The sequence below is a fragment of the Dermacentor albipictus genome, chromosome 10, assembly GCF_038994185.2.
Source record: "Dermacentor albipictus isolate Rhodes 1998 colony chromosome 10, USDA_Dalb.pri_finalv2, whole genome shotgun sequence".
Classification (NCBI taxonomy): Eukaryota; Metazoa; Arthropoda; class Arachnida; order Ixodida; family Ixodidae; genus Dermacentor; species Dermacentor albipictus.
This window is the reverse complement of record NC_091830.1, coordinates 84,597,998-84,612,998: the sequence shown is the minus strand read 5'-3', so window position 1 is coordinate 84,612,998 and position 15,001 is coordinate 84,597,998. Positions and strand designations below refer to the sequence as shown.

Sequence of the window (15,001 nt, the reverse complement as noted above, 5' to 3'; positions counted from 1 at the left end):
AAATACACTAAGAAGGGAACACAAGTTAGCGACGCAGCATAAATCACAAGCTGCACCCTCCTAACGGACGCAAACCAACCAACGCGCCTAGGCAACAGCGTTAGTCCCGACACATGCCCAGACCTGACATACGTCAGGGGAGCTAGGCAAGCAATGTAGGAGAACCTACTGGAGAAACTGGGTAGTGACCTCGGACTCGACCTCACTCAAGCCTTTGATAACATTTCCCATGCAGCTATCCTTGACCAGATCTCCAACCTCCAGCTGGGAGAGCGAGCCTACAATTACATCCGTGACTTTCTCTCCAATCGCACGGCTACCCTCTCGGCCGGCGATTTACGATCAGACCAGCTTCCCCTTGGCAGCAAAGGCACCCCGCAAGGTTCAGTTATCTCTCCCATGCTCTTTAACTTAGTCATGATTGGCCTTGCCAAGCAGCTACAGCAAGTCGACAATATCAACCACACCATCTACGCCGACGACATCACCATCTGGTCGTACCGAGGCAGATATGGTCAAGTGGAATCAGCCCTCCAAACGGCGATTGACACGGTTGAAGCCTATCTCCAAGGGACCGGACTGCGCTGTTCGCCGGCTAAATCAGAGCTTCTGCTACACAAGCCCATTCAGCGGGGTCACCCTCCCAAACACCAATCTGATCACCGACCCTGTGACGCCATCACACTACGCCTTCAAGATGGCAATCCTATCCCACACGTCCCTAGTATCCGGGTTCTCGGTCTCACCATCTCTACCAATGGCTCCAATGCCTTGGCTCTCAACAAGATCTGTGCCCAATCGCAAAACACCTTACGACTTAAACGTATATCTAACCGACGAGGAGGACTCAAAGAAGAAAGCCTTCTCCGACTCGTCCAATCCTTTGCCATATGCCACAATTCCTACGTTGCTGCGTACCTCAACTGGTACCGGGCTGAGCAAAACAAGCTCGACACCCTCATACGAGGGGTCTACAAGCAAGCACTTGGGCTCCCGCATTGAACCAGCACTGAACTCTTCAACCAACAGGGAGTTCACAACAACCTTTCCGAACTCATTGAAGCCCAACAACGCTCTCAGCTTGAACGGCTCACCCTTACTGAAACGGGGCGCTTTATTCTATCCACGCTTGGCTTCACCTATCATCAGCAACAGGGCCCCAAACAACCGATCCCGACCGACATCCGTAGCTGGATCTACATAGACCCTATCCCTAGAAATACGCACCCTGAATATAACAGGGCCCGGCGCGAAGCTCGGGCCGGAGCTATCATAAAAGTCCTTGCCAACGTACCTGGCGTCACATTTGTTGATGCAGCCCAATACTCCCATGGCACACGATTTGTGGCCGTCGCCACACGCGATGGAGCCCTACACCATGCCTGCAGCGTCACTACCCCCACTGCCGAGACGGCTGAAGAAGTGGCCATCGCCCTGGCCACTTTAGATCCCACCTGTCACACCATAGTGTGTGACTCTCGCTCAGCCATTAATAACTTCAGCAAAGGGCGTATTTCCCCCCAAGCTCTTCGCATCCTCTGCCAGGCACCACAGTCTAAAGACAGCATAATCTCCCTAACATGGATCCCGGCCCATGCGGGCCCTGTCCGTACACACCTCCCCAATCTCAACGAGGTCACCCGCTCCATTGCGCGAGGCCTAGTCGACCGCGCCGGAGTCACTGGAGATGAGTTGGACACCAGGGACAGTCTGACAACTTATAACGATTTCGTTAAGGCCTTCTACCTCAGTCGCCGAATCTTCCCCCCGCCTCACCCAAAGTTCAGCCGGGTGCAGGCTACCACCCTGCGTCTACTACAAACAAACACGTGCCCTTCACCCGCCCGCCTCCACCTTATATTTCCGGACATCTACACTACCCCCAACTGCCGGTGCTGTGGAATTCACGCGGCTACGCTTCCGCATATGCTATGGGAGTGCCCAGCACAGTACACCCAGACTAACACCACGACTCTCTCGTCGAGGTTGCATGAGGTTCTGCGGAGCTCCGCCCTCGACGACCAAACCTGGGCGACCCAGCACGCCCGTGAGGCGGCGGCGAGGCAAGCCCTCGACGTCCCTTCGTGGGAGGCTTAGGCCCGGCCATCATAAGGTGCTGGTTCTACAATAAAAGTTTATTCCTCCTCCTCAGCAGAGAACATCAAGCGCAAGATATGAGCAGCCAAAATAACGGACTGGAACGCTTTGCGCAAAGAATGCAAGCACATGGAGAGGGGGATAACGTCCATAGAGGAATGGTGCAAACAACTAAGGAAATACAACAACAATACACCCAGGAGGTGGAAAGGTCAGAGCAAACAACGGAGGTGGACTCGCGACCCCTCGTGCTATGGGCTGCAAGGCATGGACTAACCAAAAGGCGGAAGAAACAACGACTAAATACGGAGCTAAAAAAGAAGATAGCAGAGATTACCAAGGAGGCAGAGGAATACACAGCCCAACTCACACGTCAAAGTTGGCAAAAGTTTAGCGACTCGCTGAATAGAACCCTCAGCAGAAGAAAGACCTGGCGTATCCTCAAGGCTCTAATGGACCCAACCAAGACAAAGTCAGAAAGTAACAAGGCCATCCAAAGACTAGTACACCCATTTGAAGGGAAAGAAGAACTACTGGAAAAGGTCCATGTAAAGTGCTACGGGAAAAATAAACCCGAAGCGTACACGGAGAGATATCGAGGCGAAGAAAACCTCGACCTAGACAGACCCATCACCAGGCAGAAAGTTTTCGCAGCAGTTAAGGCATCGACCCGGAACACAGCAGCAGGCGCGGACAACATTAGGAACGCACAACGTGATGAGGCGGTCACACAGCTGACGAACTTTTTCAACACACATTGGGAAGCGGGGACACTACCAGAGGAATGGAAACATGCGGAAGTAGTTATGATCCCCAAGCCAGGGAAAAAAGCTGCTAGTAGAAAACCTACGGCCGATATCACTCACTTCGTGCCTTGGCAAGTTGTACGAGCGAATCGTGACAAGGAGGGTACAGCAATACATGGAAGACAAAGATCTGTATCCCCACAGTATGTTCGACTTTCGCACAAAATTATCAACCCAAGACGTCCTACTACAAATTTTAAAGTGGGGTTCTAAGCAACATCCCCTAAAACGGAGAAAACGTAATAATGGCACTCGATGTCACTGGAGCGTTCGACAACGTCAGCCACGCCACCATACTCAAGAGGCTGGACGATCTCAACAGCGGACGAAGAATTCATGGCTACGTGAAAGCGTTCTTATCAAACAGAACAGCCACGGTGGTGTTAGGAGACCTGCGGACAGACACGTTCCAGACACCTAACAAAGGAACACTGCAGGGATCCATGATCTCACCGATCTTTTTCAACATTGCAATGATTCGGATAGCCTGGAAGCTGGAAGAGATCGACGGCATACATCACGCCATTTATGCCGACAGTATCACCATGTGGACTAACGAACGCTCGCTCAGCCAAAAAGGAGAACGACTACATGCCGCAGCAAGATGCGTGGAAGAATGCGTTAAGGAAAGAGGCCTCACCTGCTCGACGGAGAAGTCTGAGCTCCTGAGACTCAGAAGAGGAAAACGCTCGGAAGAACAAATCAGCGTCACCCTAGAAGGACAGAAGATACAAAAAAGAAGCCATCAAGATTCTGGGAATGTGGGTACAGAGCAAGCAACGCTGCACACACACCATAAACCTACTCAAGCAAGCGACGGCACAGGTGGCACGTATGATCACCCGTGTCTCGCAAAATAGAAGCCGCATGAAGGAGGGAGATACGGTCAAGTTGGTTAAGAGCCTCATGATCAGCTGGATGACGCACGCCCTCCCATATTACAACACGAACAAAGGCGAACGGGACCAGGCTGACGCCACCTTAAGGAAAGCATTCAAAACAGTGCTTCACCTGCCGGCCAACAGCTCGATAGAGAAGCTGCTGGCCCACGAACTCCACAACACGTTCGAGGAACTCAAATAAGCACAATTAGGGTCGCAGCTACTCAGAATCTGGCAGACTACCACGGGCAGAAAGCTCCTAAAAAAACTGGCGCACAAAGGAATTGAAAGGGAAAAACAAAGAACGGCAAACCTACCCGACCAGTATCGCAGCACCATCATGGTAGCGTCCCTGCCGAGAAACATGGACCCGAATTTACACACAGCCAGGCGGAACGCTAGGGCAAATTATGTAGAAAATTACCTAGCAACCAAAGCGAACACGGTGTACAAGGATGCCGCGGTATATGCTGGAGAACGAAGGGAAACAGAACAGATTCGTCGAGGGAGTAATCGACTCGGACTATCGGGAAATCGCTTGCGCGTCGCCACGGGATTGTACGGTAACCTAGGGAGAGGAAATGGTTGTTGCTCTAGCAGTTGTAGAGAGCTACCGCGCAAATAGATACCTTATAATTCTAAGAGACTCCAAGAAGGCATGCCGAAACTGCATTAAAAGCAGAATTTGTCAGAAAGCGCTCCAAATCTTCCTCCGCGCTGGCCAACAGGATCAACGCATTAGACACTCCATCTTTTCGGTACCGGGGCACACTGACATTGAGGGCAACCAAAGGGTTGATAGGATCGCTCGCAAGCATACAAACCAAGCGGACCTAAACAGAGATCTTGAGGATTTCATGACAGTGATCCCAACGTAGTCTGACATACTAAATTACCATAGAGGGATGAGGATCAGATATCCCCCACTCCACAATACACTTACTCAACAACAGGCAGTTTACTCGCGAAATCTGCAGACAGGAACTTTCCCAAATTTACATATACTATGCAAAATGTTCCCAGTCAATGCAGGGACACATGCCCGTGGTGTGGGGCAATACCCACACTTTATCACATCACATGGGAGTGCAATACGAATAAGGCATTCCACAAAATAGAAGATCCGAGTGCGGAGCAGGGGGAGTGGCGACCCTAGCCTCCAAACGAGGCTGTTGGATCATGCCCGACGAGCAACCACGCTCAGTGGTGCCCTGGAATAGGGGGCGCCAACCATGCAGGCCGGAAATCGTCATCAACCAATAGAAGATGAAGACATCCGGCCTGACCGTTCAATTACTCTTTCTAGAGCCATAAAGTTAACTTTCCTACAGTGTATGCTTACAAAGTCGACGTGCACGGGACCAACCGAATGCAGTATGACGTTAACCTCTATGGGATAACGAGTATGGAATGATAACAATGGTGTAATGACGACAGCGCCGCCACGACCGCATCACGACAATGAGATGACGACGAGTATAAGTCGGCTCGCGTGACGATGATGGTACGACGAGAATCGAATGAAGAAGCTAGAGTGAGGACGATGGAATGACCACGACCGCATGACAGTGGTGGCCCGACAAAAATACCTAGCAACGAAGGTAGGACGTCAGCGGCATGACAGTGACGACGTCATTACGAATAAGTGGTGATAGCGTGATGACGTTGAAATGACGTTGGGACGGCTTCACTGGATCGATAAAGGGACATGACGACGATGGCATGAAGACAAGAGGATTACGGCGACGGTGTGATGATGACGGCGTCACGGTAAGAATATGACGAGAATCAGTTGATGTGGAATGGCGATAATGGAGTGACCACGATGGCATCAAGACGATGATATCACAGGAAACGCATATCAATTGAACGATGACGGCCTAATGATCATTATAAAATCATAACAATCGTCTAACGTCCACAGCATGCCGACGACAGGATGAAGATAATAGGAGGATGACAAATGTGCTATGGCGATGACGTGGCAATAACTTACGACGACTATATGAATGACCTGTGATGGATGACATGAAAACGACAGTATGACTATGGCGGCTTGACATCAACGATGGCATGACGAGAATCACAGCAAGAAGCTGCATTGATGATGGCTACGTGAGAATGATGGGGTGACATGGAATAAGGACGATAGCATGACTAGAATCGAGCGACAAAGCTCGAATTACGATGATGGAATGATGATGACGGTATCACGACGACGCTGTGACAACGAATGCTTCACGACTCAATGTCGACAATGCCAGCACAACATTGTGATAATCATGAGTGAATGGGGTCATGGTGATTACTATAGAAGGAACAAGGAGGAACGACGTTTAGGGAACGAGGACGGACGCGATCCGTGGGTTTCGTCGTCCCTTATGCGCGGAGGCCAACGTTGTCTGGCGGTGCTCCGTAGAGCAAGGGTGGTTAGCTTTCTGTCATCGTGACAAAACTGTCCTCTCCCGTTGGTAGAAGTGCACACAAATTCAAGCACCTTCCGCCGGGTTGCCAATGTCTCAGATAAGATGTTCTTTATAAAATTTGCTTCTCTCTCACTTTTCTCGCTGCGGACGATGCGAAACGGAACGATCAGCTGAAGAAAGCTAGCGCTTTGAATCTTTTGCAAAATAATCATCTCATTTGAGTGGGAAAACTTAATTTAAAAATTTAACTGGTGCTGATGAGACCTTACGAAACAATATTGTAGATAAGAAAACTGTATAATGCACCCAATTTTGGACAGCTTGGTCATTCTTAGAAGGAACACTTTGTATGTGGATCCCGTACGGCAAAAGGAGGTCACCTCGAGCCGACTCCGAAGTTTGCTCCAGAGCATAGTCTCCAGAACTCTCTCCAGAGCATGCTCTGGAGGGAGTTCTGATTCTTTTCTGAAAAGATATCCTTTTTAGGTTCTGGAGCTGCTCTCCAGAGCAGCTCCAGAACATAAAAAAGATATCTTTTTTCTCAGCGCCGTCGTGTGCTTATTTTGGCAAGGGAGAAAAGCATTTTGTCAGAAAATGGGAGATACATGCTGACATATATTTCGTTTTGTTCTACTCAGCGAAAAAGGAGAAAATGAACGGATGGATGGATGGATGGATGGATGGATGGATGGATGGATGGATGGATGGATGGATGGATGGATGGATGGATGGATGGATGGATGGATGGATGGATGGATGGATGGATGGATGGATGTATGGATGGATGGATGAATGAATACAAATTTATTGAACGTCCGGCAATGGACACAATATAAATTTGCTTTGGTTTGGTTTCATTTGGAGCTTAGTGAGTATAGCTAAACTCACTACGGGGGATCGGCAATGAACGGGGGTAGGGGAGGGGTTGCAGGTGATAAAGGGCTAACGAAATATTTTTGTAATTTTTTAAGGTAATAATGATATAGGAAATGAATACCAATTGTTAATATCAATTTTAAGACAAGATGAGTAAAGATTACCGTCGTTTTCTATCAAATTTGGCTGGCGCCCTTACATTCCTGGAACGAAAAAAATATAGCAATACATCGAAAGGTCAAATAATTTGAAATTTTTAAATCAATGGTTCGTTTATTCCAGCAACGTGTCCATCTTTTAGTTCATTCTACACTTTATTTCAATTGCTTATTTTACATGCCTTCTACCGGCTACTGTGTCGGAAGAAGCTTCATGCGCGAAGAAGAAGCAGAAGAAGAACAGTCCTCGGTAATGTCGAAGCCCCCTGCAGCTCTTCCTGGGCCAGTTTCCCGATCAACCAAGATGAGCAAAGCGTCCGCCAAACGCGATGTATTCCAGCCAGCTAAGCATGAATCGGAAGGGGGGAGCCTGTGGCGCGGCAGCTTCGGTTCCCTCTTCACGTCGTCACGCCTGACTGCTAGACGGCTAGCGGACGACACCGGAAACCAGACGACATCAGAGACAGCGGTGGAGAGCAGGTCCGCGTTTGGGCACGGCCGATTCCAGAAGACGATGCTCCTCTGTGCCCAGGTGAGTCGGAAAGAAGTGCATTGACATCTTGTTCAGCAAGCATGTTCATGTAGGTATTCTGTCCGGAGAAAGCGCACCTGGATAAAAAAGCTCTTGCCTATGAGCCTCGCAATGCACTCCTAGTCAGAGTATTGGAAGCGGAGTCCTGTGTTGTCAACGAGGTTGCCTTCGGCATACGCTGCCCACGTAAGCACACATGTAGGTTTTCTATGATGTTCGTACGGCCTTCGCTTGTCACGATGCCTTGTGCAGCCATCAATGTGTACTAGCAATGTGCGAATACTTATTTTGGCTACCAAATTGCATACAAAGAGAATGCTGCCAGAAGCACATCAAATAAAGTGATACATTCACTTGAGATTGAATAAATTTCCTTACCTACACAACCTTAAAAGACGTTTACTACCAATTGAACACAGAATTATGGTCAGACAAACCGCATGTCAGAAACTCTGACAAGTATGCCTTCTTTCAAGCCGTGGGAAATGGTACCGGATGTATCCGCCTCTTCTACTTCGCATTAGTCTTTCGTTAAGATAGCTGCAGACACGGTTTTTAGAATCTAACCTGCTCATAAAGCATCTCTGTAGGGCACATAATTAGCCTTTATATTTTATAATTCTTCAAAGCTCCTTCTGCCTGACGTTATGGTCCAGTACGTTAACATGCTGTTCATTCAAATGTGTGTTTTGTACAAATAAAGAATTGAAATATCTAATATTTTTTTGAATAACGTAGAACCCCTTTCGTTTACATAAAACAGTATTACCATCGCAGTGCCTTCACGTTGTTGATAAGTTTTATAGATACATTGTTTGTCATGAAGTGATGCCTCTTTAAAAGGAACACGTAGTTTTATAAGTAAATATGCAGTTTCTTCTAGTACTCAGTACTGGCTAGTGAGTGCTTGTCATAGCAGTTTAGTGGGAAAATCCTAGCTGCGTTGGCGATGTAGGGTGCTGCGGTGCGAAGTCCTACGTCTTGCATATCTTCTTTCGCCGTTGAGATGAAACACATTGGACTAGCGTTGCATACGTATGTTATTCACGCGCAGGTGGCGATTCAAAAGATTCAATCATCATCCGAAAAATATCGCGACGAAGAACTTTCCCCATTTATTGATGTCGTCAACCACATGCGAAGGTTGGAACAAATAAGGGAATATGCGATTGCTTTTCAGAAATAATAAATGTTCGCACCTGCGTAAAGTTAATTATACACCGCGTATGCTCTCACCACGTCGACGAGAGTCGGCATCTGCCGCATCATGCTTTCAACAGCAATGCGACAAATTATTCCTCAAACTCCGCGCATGTTATACAGAAGGGCCACCAACCTGAGAGATGTTCTCACGTCCTCCAAAGCTAACGCAGTTAATTTCAAAGCCTGCGCACCACGTGGAAAATTTGGAGAATACTTAAGTTTCGCCATTAAGAATGGAACGCCATGTCAATCAAATATTCCCGAGTGCTTCTGACGATTCCCGGCAACTGCAGCTTATGTAATCATAGTGTTTACCGCGAAACACTGGCGGCGTACGCTATGCACGAAGGCGAGCGTTTTTTTTTTTTTTCTGGTGTGCACAAAACCGATGGGGCCGCGCCGCTCCAACTAAGACATACTTGAACGACAGCTCCAAAACGCTGTCGTGCTAAAAGGTGTTTGTCTTGCAGTTTCTGCGTAACAGGATTATGATTTCTCGTAAATTCAAATAACAATCCGATGCTACCATACCTGCAGGTTGTGTGTAAATTGTACTTTAAGATTTTTCCTGGAGGATTTACTTTGAAAAATTCAATTATTTCAGGAACTTCTTTGCGCTACATGGAAGGCCTGCGTGGTTGGGTACGCGTGGTTGACTATATGTGCTCCTCAGAATAATTTATTCCCGAGATGATGATCGACATTGAACGCAGGACGTCGTACGCCGACGCCGGATTTCTTGCTACCCGGGGCCCTTAAAGCTGCCGCTTTAAAGCTTGGATGCAAGTTGTTCCCCGTGATAACTACCACTAAAGCGGTCAACAGCACCACGTTTATAATTACAGAAGATTACAACTGCGACACGTGTTACGTTATAGATTTCCTCGAATGCACCATTTGTCGCACACAATGCACTGGAGCATCAGAAACCCCATTTAGGCTATGCTTGAATAATCTCAAATCAGATGGAAATTCTGCGCCGCAGCGTCCCCTCCAAAAAAGAGTTGAACGCGCTGGACCAGCGTTTCCAAAAGCTTAGGGCGACTATTTTAAAATCAGGATTCTCAACAAACTAAAAAACAGAAGCATGCGAGTCATTTTTAATACACGACTTCAGCTTACATTCTAGGGGAATTAATGAGGGTATAGGTAGGCGGACGTATATACCCAACTAGCAAGAAATGTGTTTGCATGATTGTGAAAATTTTTGGTGCACTAATCAATTATTTCCCTGTCCTCTTTATGCATATAATAGTGGTTATATACGGTGTATTTGTACACGATATTTATGGCGTCAAATGTTTATTTTGTAGATAATTGATAACAGAAGCTTCTTTATATTTCTATGTTGATTATTTATTACTTCCCTTTGTTAAATATTTTTTTTACAGACGTAAAAACACTGTATAATAGAAGTAAAGCCACTTCCACGCATTGAACGAGGAAAAAACTGCGAAACTAGTGGTCGTTTTCCCAAGTTAGAACTCGCGTTTAGCGCGATATTCATGAAAATCTTTTGTCTAGCTGTCGTCCTCTTGCTATATTCGAGCTCCGTTGCGGATTGCGCAAGCTCTTCACGTGCGTGACGTTGTGACCAAACCACAGTCAAACGGCTTGCAGCTGTGGCCGCACTCACCGTCTACGAATTCTCTCTTGAACCGTCCATCGGCGCCCTCCGTGGGGTGAATCTCTTTGTGTCGACTTTTCAGCCCGGCCTCCTACTCTCTAAGCTCAGGGTTAGCGTGCCTCAGCTAGCGCTTGGCTTGGGTTGCCTTCTCTTGAATGTGGGGGTCGGCTTGCCTCCACCTGTGCTTCGTTTGCGTTTGCCGTTCTCGATCCTCGGTGGTAGCAGCTTCCCTCCGCTAGCGCTTTGCTTGCGCTTCTCGCTCTCGTAACTCGGGATTAGCACGACGTCCACGCTGCAACTCTTGTTCGAGGACCCGCGGCCGCTAACGCCTAGCCGAATCCATGGGGCGAAAAGGCGCACGCCGGAGAAACACCTGCTCCTATACCCCTCTCGTACCGCCTCCTGCGGCGCACGCCCTGCCCATTGACCGCTTGCGTCACACCTACAATCAATGGCGAAACTGAGCGCCCTTCCACTCCGTGAAAAAGGATGACCAGCGAAGCTGTGTATGTGGGCTCCTCAATGGTAGACGGCACTTCCGCAGCGGTTCAGCCCGGCATTGCACATTCTTCGACATCGCTGCACGTATTCGGAGTGCATAACGGCTGCTTGATCTCCGCTACGCCTCCGCCCGGTGTTCCACTATCTTTGGAATCGGAACACGAACCGAGACTGCTTAACGCCTGCTTCACCTCCGCCGGGCGTCGGCCCGGCATTGAACTATCTTCGGGATCGACCAGCGTTTTGTGTCTACAGGCGGGTACTACCGTGTTGGAAGTAGCCCTTAGCAGCTTCGGTGAAATACTGCTGTCAAACTATTTTTCTCTGCATTTCTTGATTAGTTAAATAATTAAACAATGAATGATGACGATGAACGCCGCAGCAGTGTCGCGAGTGCGTTCGGGGGCTGGCGCCGAGGTGCGCCAACGCGCGAGCTGCGGAAGAAGAGGACGCTGGAGCCAATCGTGATGATCATAATTTTGTGTCTACACACGGAAGCATTACTGGGGGAACTGGCCCTTAACATCTTCGCTGTAGAAAGCAGTTTGCCCGCAATCCCAAAATTCCTGAGCCCAACATACCTGTTCAAAAAATGCAATAGAACGCAGTTCGTGGAACTCAGAGGCAAGCGGTTGTCACACTATGGGTCACAGTGTTTGCGGTCTCACAGACGCTGCAGTGCTTCAAAACAAAGAGAAAGAGAAATGTCCCTCAGGCACCTGATACAATTCTCATGATCAACGCTAGTACGTGTCCACTCTCCCCTTCATTCCAAAGCTGCGCCTTTCCAACGTATTTCTCGCACCTTTCTCTTTATTTGGGCGCGATTTAATGTACTCGTCTTCATGTACGGCCAACTTAATGTTTAAGACAAATGGATAGACACACCTACTGTTATCCCATCTGTGCTACCTTTGGAACATCTGTAGGGAGTTCTAGGAAACTAGTAGTAGCTCCCTGTATGTTTCTTTTGTTATATGTTATACTAATATGCTCCACGCTTACAGAGAAAATGAGTGAACACTGTGTTCCTAATATTGCACTCTTGAAAGCTGGACCGCCGTCGGTATCGTTCCTGGAAAATGCTAATCCCATTAATAGCGGTTATCAGTTCACGCAGGCCACTTTCACTCGCGATTTTTGTGAATGCATTGCTTTAACTTGCGGTTCAGTGCTCCTGCTTCATTGTGCAGCTGTACGCAAGGTTCCTCTTATTTTCCAATTGTTAGCACTGTTAGTGCAGCTACAGTCGTGTTTTGTTGGGAAATAGACATGTTTGTAATGGACTGACATTCTTTAGTTTACTTATATAGTTATTCGCTGGAAGGGCACCTTGAGGCAATTCCTGAAATGAAATGTGTTCCCCAGATAGGTGATCGCGTTGGAGCACATTTGTTTGTAGACTGTGGTCGCTAAAATTATATGATTTTCTCAGCTGCCCCTCCGCAATGTGACATTTTACTGCTTGGTGCTTGACAGTCACGGGCACATTTGGCAACAGTACACATTTGGTGGCATGTCTCTATCTCATCTCTTTCACTTAGTAACCCAAGCTGTCTACTAACGTGTGCCGCTTTTTATGTTCTGGCTGCGGCTGGGCCTAGTAGACAACATGGGTCACTGGGTTATGTGCCACTGAGTACCTGCCTGAACTGACAAGTTTGGCAATCCGCATGTCAAGCTGGAGCCCTATAACGTAAAACTATTGCAATCTTTTCTATTCCAGTACTGCATTCAGCCCTCCGCGATTGGTCAAACACTTTTTTCAAACACTCCCACTTCGCCTTTCTTTCACGCGACGTCACGAAAACTGCGATAGCTTCCCATATGATAGGACGCGTACACACTGATTATGCATGATTGGACCGAACAAAAGAAAAATATTTATATCGGATTCGACGCCTTTTCGCCGTTGTACCTCGGCTATTGATCAAAAGATTTAGGGCTGCAACCACTTCACCTGCCTCTCAGGCGACGTCAGAAAACTGCGAAAAGTCACCGCGTCAAAGTGGTCTGTACACGTTAAAGATTCATTAATATGCCGAACAAAACTGTTTTTTTTTTCGGAATAACTGCAGGCTGCCCCATTCCGAAAGGAATAAAAGATGGCTGCCGCCGATCGCTCAGGCACTGGTTACTCGCACCTACCGGAGAGCATGGTTTATTTGCGCATAATAAAACGTCTTGCGGGGCCGTGTGATGTTTTCTAGCACTTTCGGCACGTTTACGACCTCGTTCCACCAACTCTTCTTTACTGAAGATCCGTTTTAGCGTCATTAATAAGCTTCCGTTCTATGCCATCGCGATTTTCGACCAGCGGCCGCAAGCTAAGTAAGGGAAGGCGGACCAATCGCAGACGCCAGCACCATCCCCTTCATCCTGCTATAAATTTTTTAGTGCAGTGGCTCGGCCCCATCGAATCCCTCTCCACTTAAGCGTGCACCTCACCTCTTATCAGCCAATTAGATAAGACATGCCGCTTAGTGTAGGCAATGTTATTCAATTTTCAAGCAAACAAAAGTCACCACCTATGAACCACGAGAGCGTTTGATTGGTCTGTTCAGACAAGCCAGCGGGTGACCGCCTGATGCCTGCGTCGGCAGTTACGGAAATGTCACGTCAGGAGAATGGGAGAAAAACATATTGAAATAGTTTTACATTATAGGGCCCCTGATCCGCGCTCGTTTCTAGCCAATATGCCAGAATTGATGGGGCGAGGTTACAGAAGGGATATGTTGCCAAAATATGGTAAAGTGATACGGCATTCACAACTGACGAAGTTGTGAAGAGTGAGATCGTTTCATGGATAGCAAGTGTATCCAAGTTGCAGCCATGATATTAGGGATGCTGTGGAGTTTCAACTAGGAAGCAATAATTACGCTACGGTATAGGCCGTCGTACAGTTATTTGGCACTGTGTTTGGCAGCAAGTTCGCGACATGGAGTGACTATTGAGATAAGATTAAATCTTATCTCAATAGTTATATGGGTCTGATGGGATTCATAAACAGATGGGTTCTGGCTGACGCAGTCTTTCTGTTTGCTCAGGAGCTCAGAAGTATTCCTAATTGTCCCTATACGATTACCGTGCGGTATGTGGTAGGCAGGTTTTCGTTCGTCTTATGTGAAGCATGTTCAACAAAGAAAAATTGCGAATACAACAGCAGCACTTGTAGATGTGTTTCCCAGCACATCAGTCCCATGGTCTACACATTAGGCAACGATAGCATCTGCGACACAAGTCCATACAAAATTACAGCTATCTTTCACTTGTTTAAGTTAGTGCACTGAGACTGCCAGCGCGTGTGTCATGTTTCACTGCAACAATTTGCTTAAAAGTTTACGGAAGCGAAAACCCCAACCTGACAGCTTCTCGATCCTTCCTGTGTTGCCACTGATACTGTATGGGGGTACTGCATCGCCCCCGAATTCGCCTCAGTTTAGCCGGTGCTCTACGTTCGAGACAGCTTCGCGTCGTAACAGATCAGCTTATGATATACAGGGTTTTTCTACGGACACTAATACTTAAAAATAGCCGTTTCTATGTAAAAGAACGGTTCCTCCGGAAGCATGCGATCAGCTGTGGCGACCACGGAATGATGCGTGACGCGTGGTAATTAGTCGCTAGTGAACAAAATTCATTCATTAACTTTACACTTTCACTTTCAGCGGGATTATCCTATTTGTGAGAAATTGAAGTGAGCTCACTGTGGATGCGATATCAAATTTTGAAACCTGCGAAACTGTGGAATGACGACTTTCAGCTATCAAATGGCGCAAAATCGAAACTGAAGTGCTGCCGCGAGCGCAATGCGACGCCCCTTGAGGCGACGTTCTGTTACGTCACCCAGTAACAGGAAGGTGGCCAGTGCGCTGCGACAGAAGGAGTAGGGAG

At 47.7% G+C, this 15,001-nt stretch overlaps 1 protein-coding gene across 3 annotated transcripts in view; it reads left to right on the top strand.

Moving 5' to 3' along the window:
• Positions 1-15,001, top strand: part of LOC135918589 (solute carrier family 22 member 6-like) — a 42,479-nt gene that overhangs the window by 2,438 nt on the left and 25,040 nt on the right. For 2 of the 3 annotated variants that reach the window (XM_070526480.1, XM_070526479.1), the window contains exon 2: positions 7,452-7,776. In XM_070526480.1, coding sequence (XP_070382581.1) covers positions 7,459-7,776 — 318 coding nt within the window. In that variant the 5' untranslated portion in view covers positions 7,452-7,458. The remainder of the gene's footprint in view (positions 1-7,451; positions 7,777-15,001) is intronic. The other variant, XM_065452206.2, reaches the window with a different exon arrangement.